Source organism: Juglans regia, chromosome 8, assembly GCF_001411555.2.
Source record: "Juglans regia cultivar Chandler chromosome 8, Walnut 2.0, whole genome shotgun sequence".
NCBI lineage: Eukaryota > Viridiplantae > Streptophyta > Magnoliopsida > Fagales > Juglandaceae > Juglans > Juglans regia.
The window spans coordinates 26692509-26714152 of record NC_049908.1 but is presented as its reverse complement, the minus strand read 5'-3'; the positions used below and the strand labels follow the sequence as shown (position 1 = coordinate 26714152).

Here is a 21644-nt window from a genome sequence, read left to right as displayed (position 1 = left end):
GCCCACAACCAAGAAGATGCACCCGCAAGTCGAGAAGACATAACAACCCTTAGAGATAGAGGAGCATGTGGCAAGGCTTGTGCTCGGAGCAGGGAACAAGCTATGAGGCTATCAGAGAGACCAATGAGTCCTTTGAGCTGATATCCTTGGACATCATTCATTCGGAGAGGAGGGTGAGATTAGGGATGAGGATGAGTAGCGGAACGAGGTCCCAATTAATATTGCTCCTAGTTGAACATCAGGAGGTATTTGCTTGTCGCCATGCTGATATGCCTAGGACCGATAGAAATGTAATAAAACATCGCTTGAGTGTGAACCTCGACGCAAGGAAGATCTGAAAAAAGAGGCGAAGCTTCATCGAGGAGAAGTACTTCACAATAGCAGAGGAGGTCGACTGACTACTGGCTGCGAGATTCATTTAGGAAGCCCATTACCCGAAATGGCTTTCCAATGTGGTCTTAGTACAAAAGTTGAATGGCAAGTGGAAGATGTGTGTAGACTTCACCGACTTGATAAAATATTATTAATTTAATAATATTTTTTCTTCTAATTTGATAATAATAATTATCTATCACCAAAAATTCCACAATTCGCATTCACAATTCCACGTATAATTCAACAAAATCAGCCCATCACCGGAAATTAAAACACTGCAAAATACACTAAATTAAACAAGGCATGGCCTGATATGTAATACAAAGAAACACAGAGTCCATTTATTGGGGCATCTTTCTACTATAGATTGTCACTTGATCCCAAATAGAAGGCGGCCGTTCAGACATAAAAGAAACTTCAATGTTGCACCTTCACCTTGAGAATCTGCAAATAGCAGAAAAACCAGCAACCTTCATGTATGAACAATGTTCATAATGGGAAAAAATGGAAGATCATACATCAGCCATCAACATTGCAAATCAAAATCAAATTCTCACATCAAATTCTCCAAATATCAAGTTACACAAATTATGATTCCCCTTTAAGAGACATATATAAAACGTAAAAGTAATATCAGACCCAATACCACATTAATAATATAGAAAGAAACCGTTAGATCACATCTACTCAGCAATATCTGCATGGTAATAGTAGACAGAGATTCACAGGAAAACACAAAAGATTACAAAATTATTAAGAAATGTGAAATGAAAAGTACTACTTCTTATATGTATTGACCATAAGTTTTCCACATTCAGACTTCCTTAACCAGCAAACACATCAACGTACTTCCTCAATAAGACGAAATTCAATGAAAAACTAGAACATATTTCAGGTTATATCGTAACCTCTTGAAGTAAGAGTCATTCGAGTCGAGGTCACCAGAACAAATAACATAGAAACACGGCATGAAAATAGAAGCACATCCTTCTTTCTCTATAGACAAATGATACAACCCAATAAGTTGATCTAAATATATTATTACACAAGTTACATTTATCTGTCAGAACTATCGCAAGTTACAGAACGTAGATGTCATTCGTATTTGTAGATTTTTCTTTATTGATTCCTTCCCCAAAGTTCCATTTTGACAACGTTTGTCATTCAACTCTAAAAAATATCACTTGTTTGGCCTGGAAGAAGATGGGGAAGAAGACGACCTCGGAGAGAAGAGGGACGAATGAGGAGCAAGGGATGAAGACTTGAGAGGGAACAGAACGAGGAAGCTTGATCAATTGAAGAAATTTAAAAAAATTGTAATCATGAGATGAGATGAGATGAAATAATTTTTAAATCCAAACGGAGCCTTAAATTTCTACGTGTTTTTCTTGGTTTATTGACTTCAATCCCCTTATCTTTTGGCTCATTTGGGTATCTCTGAATCTTCCTCAAAGACGACCATATGCTTGTGGCCTTGTACAAATTTTAAAGTTCGTTTTTTCCAACTTGTGCTTCTAAACCTTGGTGAAACTTTTCATCATTACAGAACAACTTTCAGCTAAAACTCCCAACAAACTTAACTGCACTGTTGCATAACTAAATAATAGATTAATATTTTGTCTCTCCCACACTTCCTTAATTTGATTGCGCTCTACTTTCTCTCCCAATAAAGAGATGAATTAATAATAAATTGAAGAAAGAAATAATAATTTAATGGTACAGAGGAAAGTTAGCTAATTCAATGTGGAGAGTATTACGTATAAGTTATGCAAACCAGAAAAAGTGGTTCCATATATTTGCTAAATTTGTCTAAATTCTTATATAAAGTAACGCCAATACTGTTAGAAACTTATTCAAATTTAATTTCTTATATTACTTTCTACCTCACGACTTAAACATTTAATTATGGCTTCATTCCCACAACGATCGAGGCCATATTGCTTCCTGATATTTCTTATTTTAGTAGTATTTCTCAATTAGGACTTTCCAGAACAACTTTGTAATGATCTATACATCCAGTTCAAGCTGGGTAGCCTGCCATGTAGGAGTTCATGCCTTATGAATTTCAACAATATTGCTAATTTATAATACATCACTTCGGACAACATTTAATTGCATACCAAAAAATCAATTGGAGACATACCTGACATCATTGACTAGCATTGCTCCTCGTATCTATCACTAATCCCTCCTACCTTGATTCCTTCGTCCTTGTCGTCCTTGATTCCTGTGTGCTCGCCTTCGATGATTCTCTATTCTTATGTATGTCCGAGGGAACATCTTAAAAACAATGTCGTCGACATGTTTATAGTAGCGTTTCCTCCACCTCTTCGAAAATATAAGAGGTCCAATAAAAATCCCGAAGCCGAAAACAAATCCCAATTCAACACTTAAGAAGTCCCAATCAATTGAATTCCAGTGAGATTCTTTAGCTGGAGGAGGTGACGGTCCCAATTCTTCAGGTATGCATTTTTCTTTCATGGGAAAGTCACATAATCGTATATTTCCTTCAAATGAACTTTCTGTAAATGTAGTAAATTGCTTGATCTGTGGAATCTTTCCCACCAATTGATTGAACGAAAGGTTAAGGTATGATAGGAAAATAAGACCATCTGCAAGTTGGAGAGGAATCTCTCCAATAAGCTTGTTGCTAGACAAGTCTAGTGACTCAAGACTAGTCAACTTTCCTAAAGCTTGTGGGATTTGACCTGAAAAACAATTGTGAGATAAGTTGAGGGCATATAGGGCTTTGAATTCTCCTATTTCTGCAGGTATATGTCCGTCCAAACTGTTGCATGACAGGTCAAGTGAGGTGAAGATAGTTAGGACCTTCTCCAACAACAATACTAGATCTTTTAATGTAACTGTTACCATAATTTGATAGGCGAGATCTGGCGTTATATCATATCGCAGATGTTCAAACTCAGAATTTTCGGTTCCCATCATTGCCTTCCAGCTAGAAAAGTAACGTATTGGAAACTTACCAACAAAATGGTTTGAGGCCAGGTCTAAAATTTGAAGGTTGGACCAGGTGGTATAAGCGTCTAGACAATTAATAGACCCATAAAATTCGTTAGATCGCAAAATAAGGACTCGCAATGTGTCTATGTTCTTCAAATAGCATGGGAAGGTATCCTGAATGCGGTTGTTCCCGATGTCCAAAACCTCCAACGTTTTATTGCACTTGGCCATGGATTTTGGTAGCTCTCCTTCTAGTTGATTTCCATTCAGAAACAAAGATTGTAAACGACAGTAGTCTGGAAAGGAATCAGGAATTACGCCAGTAAGATTGTTTCCCCCTAAATCCATCACCTGTAGAAGTCTCATTTCAATTAAGCATTGGGGAATCGTGCCATTCAAGCGATTATGGGACAAGTCTATAGCATAGAATGTAGCATTGCACAGTGACGTAGGAATATTCCCGTCGAATTTATTCCTAGACAAGAAAACAGCGGTCATAGTCCCCAGAACCAGAGGAGTAGTAGTGTCGTCAAATTTATTCCTTGAAACTATGGTGAAACTGTATTTGATTATGGGTCGAAAATGCAGTGGGAGAGTTGAAAGTTGCCCTCGGAGCTGGTTGGAGTGAAGGTCTAGGATATTAAACCTGGTTTGGGAAGTCTGAGAGTTTAAATTCACATCTAGAGTCTCTAGACAATTATGAGAAAGATTCAAAAACTGAAGATGGGGAAGTCTCCAGATCCAACTCGGTAGCTCCCCATGAATCTTGTTGTCAGAAATATCTAACCAAATTAATTTAGAATCGTTTCTCGAGGAAATGGGAAACTTCCCGTTCAGACAGTTATTCTGCAGCCTCACGATGCTGAGATTGGGCAAACCGAAAAGGTCTCCTGGCATTGAACCGTTGAGAAGGTTGTGCCCCATTCGGATCTTAAACAGCGACTCGCACCTCCCGAGTGAGTCCGGGATTGGCCCGACCAATAAATTTTCCTCAGTATTCAGAGTCTCAAGCCGATTCCCAAAACACATATAAGGAGGCAGAGTACCAGTCAGTTTATTCGATGAAAGATCAAGAAGCTGAAGCTTCCCATTCTTTCCCAGCCTCTGAGGAATGATCCCGGTAAAGTTGTTCTCCCCCAATTGCAACTCCTCCAGCTCCGGCATGTCGCAAATAAACTCAGGAATAGCGCCGTGAAGTTTGTTTTCAGACAATTGCAGCAGCCTCATGCTCTTCAGCTCGGCAAACGACGCTGGAATCTCCCCTGTAAAAACGTTATTCGACAAGTCCAAGGATTTCAAGCTCACCAAGTTCCCGATCTCCGGTGGTATCTCGCCGGATAAGTTAATACAGTTGCTGGCTTCGAAATGAACTAGTTCCGATAGGTTCCAGATCTCCGAAGGTATGCCACCTTCGTACATATTGTATCCAATGTAGAGCTCCCTGAGGTTGGTCAAGTTTCCAATCTCCAACGGTATAGGACCTCCGAGACTGTTACTGGATACATCCAAGAATTCCAAGAATTTCCATTGCCCGAACTGGGACGTTATCCGACCTGAGAAGTCGTTACCACCTAGATTCAAATGGCGCAAGTCGGGCATTTGGGTGACGGCCAAGGGCAAGTCACCTGTCATTCCAATTTCATAGAGATCCAAAACTTGAAGGTTCTTGAGGAGGGAGAGCTGGGAGGGGAAGCTACCGCTGAATTCATTATTTGAGAGATTGAGGATGCGGAGGGCGGAGAGGGAAGAGAGCTCGGCGGGGATGGCCCCGTGGAGGTGATTAGAGGCGACGGAGAGGTTGGAGAGGAAACGTAGATGAGCCAGGTCCGGGGAAAGAGTACCAGAGAGTTGAAGGTCTGAGAGGTCGAGGACGATCACGCGACGACGGGAAGGGTGGCACGTGATACCCGACCAGGTGCAGTGGCTAGTGGAGGCGTTCCACGTAGAAAGAGCTGATTGTGGGTCATGAGTGATGGAGGATTTGACGGAGAGGAGGGCTCTGTATTCCGGGAGGTGGTATCCGCCAGAAAGGGTTGGATGGACATGGAGGAGGCACAGAAGCAGAAGCGAAAGGAGGAATTGCATTTTCATTATTCTCTTTAATTTCTTGATTTGGTGTGGAGAGGCAATGCCGAAGTAGATATGATTCATATAGAGCGGGAGTGAGAAAGATCGCATGTTTCTTTATCTATTGAATAACGACAGGTTACTTGAATAAAAAAAGAATAACAACAGGTTACTACCCTAGTATCTTTTTTTTTTCTTTTTTATTGTTCTGTAGTGTATTTAAAATTTTTATTTTTTTATTATTTTGTTATAAATATTTTTTTAACATCCTTAATAATTAATAAAAAATTTAAAAAATATACAACTTTACTAATAGTCACTTTCTTAATTATTAAGTAAAAAAATTAAAGGAATAGTAAATAGATGGTATAAAATAATAAACCTATCATTATTCTTATTTATTATTGTTATAAGCAACGTTTTAAATACCGTGCAGCTACGGCCGGTATCTACCGTGCCGAACTAGTAACCGGCACAGGAGAGATAGAAGTTTTTTACTGGTCATTTCGATGCGTTTTGGTCAGTACTGTCGATTTTCAGTGTATCGGCTGAAATTTCATATTTTTGTATTTTTAATCTATTTTCATAATTTTCACTCTAATTTTTATATCTTAAGGCTATTTTCTTAACTTTTTTTAATCACATTTTCTTGAGAACTGAAGATCAAATCCCTACTCTCATTTTCGTGATGAAAATGAGTGATTATTTTTTTTAATAGTTAGTTTGGGAACTTAAAAGTATTATTGAGTTTAATAAATGTGCTTTAACTTTTTAAGACTTGCATTGATGTTATTTTGAAATATAATTTATACATATATATAATTTATTTATTTATATATAGACTATATTGAAACAATACTCAAAACGGTACCGGTATCAAAATATTTCGTTTCAGTGCCTTATAATAGTAGTGAAACAGTATTCAAAACTTTACTTATAAGACCAGATGTTCTTATTTATTTAGAGCTGGTTTGGTTACACTAAAGTAAATTATCTCATCTCATCTTATCTCATATACTCATTAAAAAATTTTTAAATTCTCACATAAAATATGTTAAATAATTCAATCTTTTTCAAATCATAAAATAAAAATAATATTAAAAATAATATTATAATAATATTTTATTTAATTTTTAACAAAATATTTCATCTAAATTACGTAACTTAACGAGCGTTATTATTGTTACAAGCTGGCTAGCTTCCCGGGGGGGCCGGTTTGGGAGAAAATTGGTGTAGAATAGAAATTGGTAGCATATATATAAAAAGAATTTGTTAAGACGTTTTCCAGACGTTCGGTCGACATGGCCAACGCATGCAACTTGGTTGGAAGTTGGAACCAGCTCATTAATGGTCATTAATTAGCTAATTGGCGCTTTGCATGAGCATCATATGATGGTAGGCCATATCAGTCTTTCTGTGAATTGGTTTTGTCACATAAAATTAAACTATTTTATTTTATATAATTTTTGTAAATTTTTGTTTTAAATTTTTATATAAAATATAATAAATTATTTAACTTTTTCAAATTTTAAAATAAAAATAATATTATAAAAATATTTTATAAAACTATCAACAAATATCTCATCTGAAAAAAAAAAAAAAAAAATCATGCATACTAATTCTAATTTATTTCTGCTCATTTCTAAGTCAATGTAGCAGTTAAACTCTGAATCGGGATCATAAATACCACGCGGATACTTTACGTGTGGATTTTTCTTTCAAACAAGATATAGCCACATATCCCCATAGGAACTTTCCGGCAATTGATCAAATTTCTTTAGTTATGAAGTTTTCAACTATTGATTGGACGTAAACCTAAACGGTTCATGTAATTGGGGGAGGAATCTTCCTAGTATACTTCTTGCTCGACAAAGTCTAGTGAGTCAAGACGATCAATCATATCTTTCGTAAGAGCATTAGTAGGTGCTTAACTAAAATTTGCCTAAAATTTGATTAGAAATTTGATTTTATAAATTTAACTAATTACTTTTTGACAATATCAAATAAACAAATTTTCTTAAGTTGCGTTTAGATATTAAAATGAGTTAAAATAAGTTAAATTTTTTATAAATAATAGTGAGTTGAGATTGTTGAATGAGTTTGGTGGAGTCTATTTAAAATAAATTTAAAATGTGTTTATATGTTAAGATGAATTTAGATATATTTATGATAAATTGTAAAAGAAGTGAGTACTATCATTATTTTATACTGTTCACGTTACGGTAATAAAAATGGAAATGATTCCGTGATCTGGCGCCAATGCAACGCTGGAAAAAAAATATCTGGAATGGGGAACCGTTGAGAGGCGCACCAAATCACACGGATTTTATGGAAATAAGTTGATGTTCATACACGTATTCACTATTCACAAGTCCATACAATTTGTTGTTGTTATCTGTCATATTACTTTTTCTTTAATTTTTTTTTATCCGTTCCCTTTATTTTTTATATGACCATCTCACTATTTTCATCACTTTTCATTATTTCTATTATTTCTTATTTATGATTTGAGTAAAATTAGCAGTATCAAGTGCCATTATATATATTTTCTAAAGTTTTTATTTGATTGTATAAAATATTTCTTGAGTCAATAAGAATATCACTTTATTATTTAAATGAGTCAATGCATGTAAAAACAGAATTTCCACTACATTTTGTATGTAAATTCCTTCTTGAAAAAAAAAATTTTATTGAATTAGTGGAGAAAAATACTACAGGGAGCATAACACATTTTATTTAATAATTTATTTACATATTAAACATCGATATATGTAAATAAAGGGTCCCGAATTGATAATCTATTGTTTCATACTAACGTAACAAAAATATTGCAACACCATACTAGCAATTAGGTGTTGCCTTGTTGACCATAATTATGCTCCCACATAGGTAATGCAATAGCATCTCTTCTTACGGCCATCGCTTGTGCTTATGCAGTCGACATGTCAGGTACATGAGGATCTTCACTGGTGTTCTGATCTGTATCCATTCCTGGATAATCATCTGGATTGCTATATACTAGAAAATCCAGATCATTAGGTGTAACCATGCGGATAAAGTTATAGATCGTACAACATGCAATAATAAGATATCGTTGCCGAATTGGAAGGTATGGGGCATTAAATTTAAAATTCGAAAACGCTTCTTGAATACGCCGAATGTTCGTTCAATGACATTCCGAATGGATGCGTGCTGATAATTAAACAGATCTTTATATCCTTGGAAGGTACGAGAGCCTCTTCGTTCAGATCTTTGGTACCTTACCCTCGGATACGGTGGCATAAATCCTTCGGTACAGGGAAATGCCTAATCTACTAGATAATAATAACCTGAAAATTTATAATGTTTGAAGAATCCAAATTCTCGCAAACTTTCAACGTACAAATAAAATAATGTGTAAAAATTTCCCTCTTCAGGCCATGGAAAATTGTTCCTCGGACGCCTCAACGCATCAATTAAAACACGAGCATCGTGGGCTGTACCCTCCCACCCGGCGTATACGAATGTGAATTTCATATCGAAATCACAGACACACAAGACATTCTGGGTAATCCTGTGATACCGATTTAAGTATGCATTTGCTACGGAAGCCGGTGCAGCTGCGTCGATCATGACCCCATCCATTGCACCATGACACTTCTGCAGATTTCATTTTAAATTCTCATAAATTCCAAAATATCGTATTGCAAACAGTTTTTGACATATGTAGAATTTTAAGCGAGAAAGTAGATCATGTAATGGCAAATATTTACCTCGAACCATAGATAATGTCTTGGATTTCCTTCAATATAAGGCATCACCCCAGTTGTCTGGCTCTGTTTAATCACACGGCGCGCTAGACGACATAATGCACGCATTACGTGGTACACATGTCGATTTATAGTTTCAACCGAATGTTGAAACAAGTTAGCTGCATTTCGTTGAATGACACCATGCCCGACGGTGTAGCAAAACATTCCTAAGGCTTCCTCAACCGTGACCTCTCGTGACGAATCACGCAAGCTTGCATCTCTACGTAAATGATCACATAAGGCCCGGAATGCATATACCTCCATTCGGAACATCTCATAACAGGTGTCAGGATGTCCATTTAGTACTGCGATGATGTACTGATTACCACGCAAGCCAATGTTTTGTTGTGGCCTGGGCATACGACGTGGGGCATGGGATTGCTGCTCCTCCATCAACATGCTCAAAAGAAGAACTGCTTCTTCTGTACCATCGTTACGGCTAGACCACGCGTACCATTCCGCCCATGTATCAAAATCAAATGTACTTGACGCGTTACTACTAGATGGTTGAAGGGGCTATGGGTCAGAGAGAGGGTTGAAGGGGGCAGAGAGTGACGAGGATTGAGAGGGATAAGGTGGGATGGTTGGTGGCGAGCAAGGTGGTGGGCTAGAGTTATGATAGTGACTCATAGAGCGGGAAGAGAGTGCACTACAGTGCTCATAGAGAGGGGAAGAAAAATGAGAAGGTGAGAGAGAGACAGAGGAGCTTAGGTGACGAAAGGTGGCAAACGACGACGATGGTGCTCACGGAGGAGCTGAAACAGAGAGGGTGAAAGGGAAAGGAAAGAGAGCATAAGGAAGGAATGAGGGAGAACCGAGGGAGGTGGTTTGTGGTGGTGCTTGGCATGCGACGATTCATGGAAAACAGAGAAACACAGTGAGATACAGAGGTAAAAAAGTTGTAGTGGGTTACTGAATAGAGCACAAACAGAGGTCACCGATCTAAAGCAAAGAACACAATAGACATCAAAGGGAAGGGGAAGGTGATGTTCACGAAGGAGAGAGACAGAGGAAAATCTTGCCACAGCATATTTGGGTGGTTTTCGAAGTGAAAGGTGGCAAGGAATGTGCTGCCGGAGGTGGAACTGGGCTATGGTAGTGGGCCTCGGTTTGAGTTGTTGTGGATGACCGTTTCATGGCTGCAGTACATGGGTTTGTCGTGCACGACAATGAGAGATATCAGCCACTTGTCATCAAGGTCAGTTGACAACGGTGGATCTAAGCGAAGGAGCATGTGTTTGATTTGTTTTTTAGCTTGTAAAACAACAACGTGGTCAACCATGGACGGTGCTGCTCGTGGTGGTTGTGTTGTAGATCGGTGATCCCTTATGACCTAATGTTGCTGTCGGTGAACATGGATAACTATGATGATTATTGGAAGTAGATTGTTCGAGGGAGAGAGAGAGAGAGAGAGAGAGAGAGGTGCATGCAGGGAGGTCACGGGTTGCAAAGAGGGAGAGAGGGGCGTGGGGAGGGATGTGGCGCAGGAAGGAAGAGAGGGAGAGGTGCGGCGCAATAGTGTTTCATGCCCCCTTCCCCGCTAGAACAAAATAGCGCCATTTTAGGGATGAGGGGCTAGGCCTTTTTTTTTTGTCTAGGCTTCTACACTGGCCATGACTTCACACACACAAACAATAACGAAAAAAAAAAGAACTGGACTTCATACTAATTATTAGGTAACAATTAGATGAAAAATTTTAAAATTTGAAATTAAAAAGTGTTATTGTTTGAGTGATATTAGGGAAGAACATTATGAAAATTTTTTAGATGAGTCTCATCTCATCTAAGTGCCTAAACATAGCCTTGGTGTAAGTATGGGTTTGACAGCAAAAAGAAACATATATTCACTCGAGAAAACCAGGGGCAAAGAGACAGAATGGTCCAAGACTCACCGGAAGAGGAACAAGGTGCAACAAAGCTGGTGGCTAGCCAATATTAGTGGCGGGGCAGTTACTCAACTTGCTATGGCAAGTTAGATTGAGAAAATGATGGAGAAAAGGAGAAGAGATTGGTGTGGGCTTATTGAGAGGAAGGGAAAAGTGAGGGTTATGGCTGGCCAAAGCCAGGGGAGGAGATTATACAGAACACATCGACAACCATAGAAGATTATGTATATAGACCACATGCCACAACAAACAAAAAGAAAAAGAGAACCATTCATGGGTTTTTACATGGGTTGTTTGTGGTTGGACTGGGTATGTGGTGTTGAGTATCGGTTTATGGTTGTGGCGGTTGACACTGGCCATTGTCTTAGTGTGGTGAACATTGGACGTGCACAATGTTGCTGTTTTGATTGTTGATGGTGGTTTTGCTATCGAGGATGTGAGGAAAGGGGCCTACTATAAAGATATTGCTATCGTTTTTAGGAAATTTGTAGAAAAGAGTAAAGATGAGAGTAAGCCACGACATTCATGTACATATTTGGTAATAGCTGAAATGTTACAACTTGAAAGGCACACATATATTTATAAATATATAAGATTCATTTATATATTCATTACTTTATGCTAACCAAGTCTGCATTTAGTGGTACTCAACTTAGAGCATTGACATTGTATTTTATAAAATATTTAGATAGTGAAAGTTTAAAAAATATTACGGATCAAATTTTAATATTGAATTATGCAAATGCAAATGTAAAATTTGCATAGTATGACAGGATTTTGCATTTAGCTATTCCACTCAAAACTAATTTTCATATTGGATTATCTATCTATTAGTCAAAATAATAATAAAATATTATAAATTTAATAATATTTTTTTTTCAATTTTTTTGTTCTATTAATTTTTTTTTAAAATTAAGAGTTACATGGAAATATTAATGTTATACAATATGAGACTTGGATAAATATGTTGATGGATCTTGGAGTGCAATAAATACATTCTAAATATTTAAAACAACACCATTGAAAAAAATACTTGTCTATTACATTTTCACCTCAAAAAAACACCATTGAGAAAAATACAAGTTATCACTAATGTTCAATACATTTCAGCTCATCACAAAAATGTACACATCTCCAAAAGTCAACCCATCACTAATGTTACTATCCATCACAAAAAATAAGGACCATGCCCAATCACAAATTTGCTACCTAACCCCATGTATTTCCATCATATGTGGCTAGACAACCACTAAAATTAGACAAACTATATGTTAAACATATACTATTGTTAATTATAATGTTGAAATGGGCAATCTCAATAGTCACATAATGCATGTTTCACATCTATTTAAAAAGACCAATGATATAAAAATCAAATTGATCAAATCACGTGTACTCTTTTAAAAAATGTAGTTAGATTTAATATTTCTACAAAAATATTTTTTAAATAATAGACTCAATTTTTTAAAAAAATAAATGCACGTGTTATCTAGCATTACTGTTTTAATAATTTGCTGAATGTCTCTTTTTATTTTTATTTTTAGGAAAAGTGATAATGCGAAGGAATAAGTTAATAACATATCGAATAAAGTATAATATATCATTATCTATTTTTCAGCTGGGCCACACGTTATATTTTCCCATGGTTTTTGGCATTTGCGTTCACACTTGGTCGACATTACCATGGATTCGCTCTCAGCATTCGGGAGAGGGAGTATCGAAGGAGAGAGAGTATTTTTTTATCAAATTGGTCTAGCTACAGTAATAACTAAATATAACTATCAATCTTAAAATACTGTAGTTAAAAGTAATTTATTTTGGATTTGCATAATCTAATATAGACTATTTTTAGAGTCTATTAATGAAACTTCTCCTTGAATTTGCTTTTGCATTGATTATGCAAATGCAAAGTAATAATTTGCATAATATCACATAATTTTGCATTTAGCTATTTCACTTAAAACATATTGTCACATTGAATTATCTATCTATTAGCTAAAATAATAATAAAATATTATTAAATTACCAAAAATTCCACAATTCGCATTCACAATTCTACATATAATTCAACAAAATCAGCCCATCACTGGAAATTAAAACACAGTAGAATACACTAAAACAAGGCATGGCCTGATATGTAATACAAAGAAACAGAGTGCATCTATTGGGGCATCTTTCGACTATAGATTGTCACTTGATCCCAAATAGAAGGCAGCCTGTTCGGACATAAAAGAAACTTCAATATTGACACCTTCACCCTGAGAATCTGCAAATAGCAGAAAAACCAGCAACCTCCCTGTATGAACAATGTTCATAATCAGAAAAAATGGTATGTAGAATGGGAAAAAATGGAAGATCATACATCAGACATCAACATTGCAAATCAAAATCAAATTCTCACATCAAATTCTCCAAATATCAAGTTACACAAATTATGATTCCCCTAAGAGACATAAGAAGCAGTCAGAATGGAGGTAAAACGTAAAAGTAATGAGTAATATCAGACCCAATACCACATTCATAATATAGAAAGAAACCGTTAGATCACATCTACTCATAGCAATATATATCTGCATGGTAGTAGTAGACAGAGATTCATAGGAAAACCCAAAAGATTACAAAATATTAAGAAATGTGAAATGAAAAGTACTTATATGTATTGACCATAGTCAATTTTCTCATAAGTTTTCCACATTCAGACTTCCTTAACCAGCAAACACATCAACGTACTTCCTCAATAAGACGAAATTCAATGAAAAACTAGAACATATTTCAGGTTATATCGTAACAGCTTGAAGTAAGAGTCATTCGAGTCGAGGTGACCAGAACAAGTAACATAAAAACACGGCCTGATAATAGAAGCACATCCTTCTTTCTCTATACACACATGATACAACCCAATAAGTTGATCTAAATATATTATTACACAAGTTACATTTATCTGTCGGAACTATCGCAAGTTACAAAACGTAGACGTCATTCGTATTTGTGAATTTTTCTCTCTTGATTCCTCCCCAAAAGTACCATTTTGAGTACCATTTTGACAACGTTTGGCACACCGTTTAGAATATCATGAGTTACAGAGAAACTTTTTATATTTATCGTTTGAACAAATGTTAAGAGCATTTGATAACTGTAAGATGGTGATGGATGCACTGATTTGATATGAAAGTGTATTTTGAAAAAAAAATCATAAATCGATTGAACTTAGATAGCTTGAAATTATCAGATAACATAGTTCCAAACAGGACAACAAGTATCGACGAATATGAATATTAGAACCAACTGTAACACACCTGATTAGTAGTGTTTGGTTAACTAAAAAATAAGAGAGAAAATGTAAAGAAAATGGTCAGAGGTTGACCTAGCCTCCCATAAAAGAGAAAAGTTGAGAGCAAAATTGAAACAATTGTATTCAGATTCTCCATGCTTACAATTACGTCCTAAACCACTTCAAATACTCCCCTCTACTAACTTGTGGGCCCTAGGCCAACTTAACAAGACTCTAAAAATAAAGACAACTCAATCAAGGCTAACAACGTTAAATGGGCCATGGCCCGACTCATGACCTTCTTGAAAATAAAAGAAATGGCCATAGTCCAATACAACGAACAGGAACAACCAAAGCCCACAATAACTTCACTCCACCACTGTTCATGTACGGGAGTGTGACACCAACTGAACAGGGAAACACTAGGGCTCGTACCTGCAATTGATCGAGATCGAGATGGATAAGGCAAATTCTAGATAAACACGAAGAGAGAAGGGCTATGAAATATTAGGGTTTAGATTTAGACACCTCAAGGCAAGAGAGAGAGAGAGAGAGAGAGAGAGAGAGAGAGGGGTTAGGAGTTGATGTCGACCAAGTGATTTCTTGCCTCTGGTGGCCTTCTGTACCGTGGGTGAATGTGTAGGTGCTGCGATGGGAAGGTGGTATGGAGAAATGAAGAAATGAAAGGAAGAAAAAAATGAGGGAGAAGAAATGGAGTGGAAATATTGCGGGAGGAAGAAAGGAAAATGCGGTCGGGAGGGAGTATCAAAGGAGAGAGAAAATATTTTTTAATCAATTTGGTCTAGTTACAATGACCACCAAATATGAAAAATGATAATTGCAGTTGTGAGTGTGCAAGCACTGCGTTGAAAAAAGTGAATAAATACTGGAACCACATAAAAAAAATTAATCTTTTAATAGTGGACCTCACTCTTTTTTCAAACAACTGCACAATACTTACGCACTTCACGACTATATGTAACGTTACTCACCAAATGTAACCATCAATCCTAAAATACTATAGCTAAAAGTTATATCTTTTGGATTTACATAATCCAATGTAGACTATTTTTAGGGTTTATTAGCCGAACTTCTCATTGGATTTGTATTTGCATAATTCAATAAAGATGCTCTAAGAGCATTGGCAATGGCTAGGTCCAAAGTTTGGCTAGAATATCAACTTTTGGCTTGGTGAATCCACATTAGACTAGTCATCTTCAAGTCAAAATAATAATATAATATTATATCAACTTTTTTAGTTTTAGCTAATAGTTAAGGATCAAATTAGAATTTTATGAAACTAACAAACATATAATATCAACATTTCTTCCACCCAACAAGCACAACTAGATATCTTTAAACTAACAAACACTTTCACAGCTAGATAGCTAATAGCTCATCCTGAACCTCCTACAACTTCTCGAAGGGGAGAAAGCGGACATCGTCAATGTCATCGAATCCGCCACCTCAACCATCTCTGGGACCTTGGGTTTCTTTCCCTTGTCCGCAAACATTTTTCCAAAAACCCATCCCTAAATTATTATTGGGAAAGAGAGGGAGACGGAAGTTGAACAAAAAAGGTGTTAATAGACCACCCAGGAGACAGAAGTTGGCCAGAGGGTTTTCAACTCTCAAAAGATATCACTTGTTTGGCTTGGAAGAAGATGGGGAAGAAGACGACCTCGGAGAGAAGAGGGTCGAAGGAGGAGCAAGGGATGAAGACTCGAGAGGCAACAGAACTAGGAAGCTTGCGGGTTGAAGAGAGAGAAGAGAACGAGGGGGAAAGATAAAGGGAAAGGTTGATGAAAATAATAAAATAGTCTGATGGAGGGTGAACAGTGACTCGCCAACAATGGAGAGCCCTCAAAAATTACTGTAACTCATATGTTGAGCTTTGGACCATTGGCTAGTTCAACATAAATGTTTTTTCTCACATATAGCTAAATTATGGACTTACATAGACATTTGGTTAGGCCATTACCAATGCTCAATGCTCTTAGGATTGAGTTATGTAAAAGTTAGCTAAAACAACTTTAAGCTAAAACTCCCAACAAATTTAACTAGCACTGTTACATAAATAAATAATAGTTCGTGGAACTGAAGTCGTGTCAAGGGGTCTATGGAAGTGAATCGAGTGTGGAAGTGAAGTAGTTCGTGGAACTGAAAGTGACTTTAAGTGTCTAAGAGAGACGGCGTCAATCTCATTCAATCAGAGTACAAGGTGCTTTAACACAATACCATTTTCACGCAGTCATGGAGTCACAGAAGTCACTATATACTACCTATTTATAAAGATGGGATAAGATACTATAGCACATGAATAGAATATAGGTTGAGTTTGTTGTTGCAATCGGCAATGCAGGAACTGAGGCATGGTTCATTGATTCCTTTGAGGAATGACGAAAAGCCAAAAACCTTAGCAACTTTAGATTGCTTGGACATTCATTTGGAGGGTACGTTGCAGCTAAATACGCTCTGAAGGTAATCGCTTCCTCCCATCATTGTTTGAGTTCTAGAATTAATATAAAGTATCATTTCTGAATTTTGATACTAATTTTTATTTATTTTTAATCTATAGCATCCCGCTCATGTTCAACACTTGATTTTAGTTGGACCTGCTGGATTTTCATCAGAGTCAGATGCCTCTAAGTCGCTTATCTAGTTCAGAGCGACATGGAAAGGAGCAATTCTGAATCATTCTTGGGAGTCTAATTTTACTCCTCAGAAGATCATCCGGAAAATATTTGTTGTCCTTTTCAGAGTTTTGTTTTTGGATCTTTAAATTTCCAGTTGCGTAGGAATATTTTTTTTTTAGACTTCCTTTCAACTTTTCTTTAAAAACTAAAAAGTGTAGTGAAATTGGCAAGGTGGAGCATATGTTTTGTGTGTCATACTAATATAATCTATTTTACATTTTTTAATATATATATATTACATTTTAATATTATAAATTGATTATGAAATATTTATTGGTAAAGTGAACTCTTTTATATATTCATATTCTATTTTATATATATTTGATATATTTTTTTTAATAGTTGTGAAAGTGATTATATATAGTAAACTATTTATAGTTATAAAATTCAGCATAAATAACGATCCGTGCAAATGCGCGGATTATAGGCTCGTAATTAATGGTATGGAGGAAAGTTAGCTAATTCAATGCGGAGAGTTTTACGTACAAGTTATGCAAACCAGAAAGTGGTTCCATATATTTTGCTAAATTTGTCTAAATTCTTAAATAAAGTAACGCCAATACTGTTAGAAACTTATATAAATTTGTTGAGGAATAATCTTACATTGGCTATGGACAAGGTCTTGGGCATGTTTATAAGCAATGAGCAATCATCTCTTGTAGAACCGATTTTATGAGATGAGGATTGCTCATTGCTTATAAACATGCCCAAGACCTTGTCCATAGCCAATGTGAGATTATTCATTGAACAAAATTTAATTTGTTATATTACTTTCTACCTCGTGAGTAAAACATTTAATTATGGCTTCATTCCCACAACGATCGAGGCCATATTGCTTCCTGATATTTCTTATTTTAGTAGTATTTCTCAATTAGGACTTCCCAGAACAACTTTGTAATGATCTATACATCCAGTTCAAGTTGGGTGGCCTGGCCATGTAAGAGATCATGCCTCATGAATTTCAACAATATTGCTAATTTATAATACATCACTTCGGACAACATTTAATTGCATACCAAAAAATCAATTGGAGACATACCTGACATCATTGAGCATTGCTCCTCGTATCTGTCACTAATCCCTCCCACCTTGATTCCTTCTTGCTTGTCGTCCTTGATTCCTATGTGCTCGCCTTTGATGATTCTCTATTCTTATGTATGTCCGAGGGAACATCTTAAAAACAATGTCGTCGACATGTTTATAGTAGCGTTTCCTCCACCTCTTCCAAAATATAAGAGGTCCAATAAAAATCCCGAAGCCGAAAACAAATCCCAATTCAACACTTAAGAAGTCCCAATCAATTGAATTCCGGTGAGATTCATTAGATGGAGGAGGTGACGGTCCCAATTCTTCATGTATGCATTTTTCTTTCATGGGAAAGTCACATAACCGTATATTTCCTTCAAATGAACTTTCTGTAAATGTAGCAAATTGCTTGATCTGTGGAATCTTTCCCACCAATTGATTGAACGAAAGGTTAAGGGTTCCCAGGAAAATAAGACCATCTGCAAGTTGGAGAGGAATCTCTCCAATAAGCTTGTTGCTCGACAAGTCTAGTGACTCAAGAGCAGTAATGTTTCCTAAAGCTTGTGGGATTTGACCTGTAAAAGCATTGTGTGATAAGTTGAGGGCATATAGGGATTTGAATTCTCCTATTTCTGCAGGTATATGTCCGTCAAAACTGTTGCACGACAGGTCAAGTGAGGTGTAGATAGTTGGGACCTTCACGAACTCCAATTCTTGACCTTTTAATGTAAGATTGACCCTAATTTGAGAGATGTAAACTGGCACTGCCTTCCGCGTGAGGGCATAACTTACATAATGGTCAAGTTCAGCATTATTTTCGCTTACTATCATTCCCTTCCAGCTAGAAAAGTAACGTATTGGAAACTTACCAACAAAATGGTTTGAGGCCAGGTCCAAAATTTGAAGGTTGGACCAGGTGGTATTAGCGTCTAGACAATTAATAGACCCATAAAATTGATTAGATCGCAAAATAAGGACTCGCAATGTGTCTATGCTCTTCAAATAACATGGAAAGATATCCTGAATGCGGTTGTTCCCAACGTCCAAAACCTCCAAATATGTATTGCACTTGGCTAGGGATTTTGGTAGCTGTCCTTCCAGTTGATTTCCATTCAGAACCAAAGTTTGTAAATAACATAAGGAGTCTGAAAAGGAATCAGGAATTACTCCAGTAAGATTGTTTCCCCCTAAATCCATCATGCTTAGTCTTGTACCCATTTCGATTAAGCATTGGGGAATCGTGCCAGTCAAGTGATTATGGGACAAGTCTAGAGCATCAAGATGTCTAGAATTGCACAGTGACATAGGAATAGTCCCGTCAAATTTATTCCTTGAGACAGAGAAGAAAACAGAGCGCGTCGCCATATGGTGATTCGTGCGCCGGTATGGGTTTATTCAAAAAGCTAGTGGGAGAGTTGAAAGTTGCCCTTGGAGCTGGTTGGAGTTAAGGTCTAGGATATTAAATCCGGTTTGGGAAGTCTGAGAGTTTAAATTCACGTCTACAGTCTCTAGACAATTATGAGAAAGATTCAAAATCTGAAGATGGGGAAGTCTCCAGAACCAACTTGGTAGCTCCCCATGAATCTTGTTGTCAGAAATATCTAACGAAATTAATTGAGAATCGATTCTCGAGGAAATGGGAAACTTCCCGGTCAGACGGTTATTCTGCAGCTCCACGTTGGTGAGATTGGGCAAACCAAGAAGGTCACTTGGCATTGAACCGTTGAGAAAGTTATGCCCCATTCGGATCTCAGACAGCGACTCGCACCTCCCGAGCGAGTCCGGGATCGGACCGAACAATAAATTTTCCTCAGTATACAGATGCTCAAGCCGATTCCCAAAACACATATCAGGAGGCAGAGTACCAGTCAGTTTATTCGATGAAAGATCAAGATACTGAAGCTTCCCATTCTTTCCCAGCCTCTGAGGAATGATCCCGGTAAAGTTGTTGTCCAACAACTCCAACACCTCCAGCTCCGGCATGTCGCCAATAAACTCAGGAATAGCGCCTGTAAAAACGTTATAAGACAAGTCCAAGGATTTCAAGCTCACCAAGTTCCCGATCTCCGGTGGTATCTCGCCGGATAAGTTACAGTTACTGGCTTCGAAATGAACTAGTTCCAATAGGTTCCAGATCTCCAAGGGTATGCCACCTTCGTACATATTGTATCCAATGTAGAGCTCCCTGAGGTTGGTCAAGTTTCCAATCTCCAACGGTATAGGACCTCCGAGACTGTTACGGGATACATCCAAGAATTCCAAGAATTTCCATTGCCCGAACTGGGACGTTATCCGACCTGAGAAGTCGTTACCACCTAGATTCAAATGGCGCAAGTCGGGCATTTGGGTGACGGCCAAGGGCAAGTCACCTGTCATGCGATTGTGAGAGAGATCCAAAACCTGAAGGTTCTTGAGGAGGGAGAGCTGGGAGGGGAAGCTACCGTTGAATTCATTATTTGAGAGATTGAGGATGCGGAGGGCAGAGAGGGAAGAGAGCTCGGTGGGGATGGCCCCGGAGAGCTGATTGAGGGAGAAAGAGAGTTCGGACAGGAAACTGAGATGAGCTAGGTCCGGGGAGAGAGTACCAGAGAGTTGAAGGTGAACCAGCTTGAGGGCGGTCACGCGGCGACGGGAAGGGTGGCACGTGATACCCTCCCAGTTGCAGTGGCTAGTGGAGGCATTCCACGTAGAAAGAGCTGATTGTGGGTCATCAGTGATGGAGGATTTGACGGAGAGGAGGGCTTTGTGTTCCAGGAGGAGGTATCTGCCAGAGAGGGTTGGATGGACGTGGAGGAGGCACAGAAGCAGAAGCGAAAGGAGGAATTGCATTTTCATTTTTCTCTTTAATTTCTTGATTTGGTTTGGAGAGGTAGCGAAGAAGTAGATATGATTCATATAGAGCGGGAGTGAGAAAAATCGCATGTTTCTTTATCTATTGAATAACGACAGGTTACTTGAATAAAAAAAAAAAAACAACAGGTTACTACCCTAGTATCTTTTTTTTTTCTTTTTTATTGTTCTGTAGTGTATTTAAAATTTTTATTTTTTTATTATTTTGTTATAAATATTTTTTTAACATCCTTAATAATTAATAAAAAATTTAAAAAATATACAACTTTACTAATAGTCACTTTCTTAATTATTAAGTAAAAAAATTAAAGGAATAGTAAATAGATGGTATAAAATAATAAACCTATCATTATTCTTATTTATTATTGTTATAAGCAACGTTTTAAATACCGTGCAGCTACGGCCGGTATCTACCGTGCCGAACTAGTAACCGGCACAGGAGAGATAGAAGTTTTTTACTGGTCATTTCGATGCGTTTTGGTCAGTACTGTCGATTTTCAGTGTATCGGCTGAAATTTCATATTTTTGTATTTTTAATCTATTTTCATAATTTTCACTCTAATTTTTATATCTTAAGGCTATTTTCTTAACTTTTTTTAATCACATTTTCTTGAGAACTGAAGATCAAATCCCTACTCTCATTTTCGTGATGAAAATGAGTGATTATTTTTTTTAATAGTTAGTTTGGGAACTTAAAAGTATTATTGAGTTTAATAAATGT

At 37.0% G+C, this 21644-nt stretch overlaps 1 protein-coding gene across 1 annotated transcript; it reads right to left on the bottom strand.

Moving 5' to 3' along the window:
- Positions 1 to 408: 408 nt before the first annotated feature.
- LOC108983370 (leucine-rich repeat receptor-like serine/threonine-protein kinase BAM1) lies at positions 409 to 20939 on the bottom strand. The gene is made up of 3 exons (XM_035693326.1): positions 20443 to 20939; positions 2519 to 4961; positions 409 to 819 (listed from the first exon to the last, which is right to left on the bottom strand). Exons 1-2 carry the CDS (start codon positions 20906 to 20908, stop codon positions 2557 to 2559), a joined length of 2871 nt encoding a protein of 956 aa, XP_035549219.1. The 5' UTR covers positions 20909 to 20939; the 3' UTR covers positions 409 to 819; positions 2519 to 2556.
- Positions 20940 to 21644: the final 705 nt, after the last annotated feature.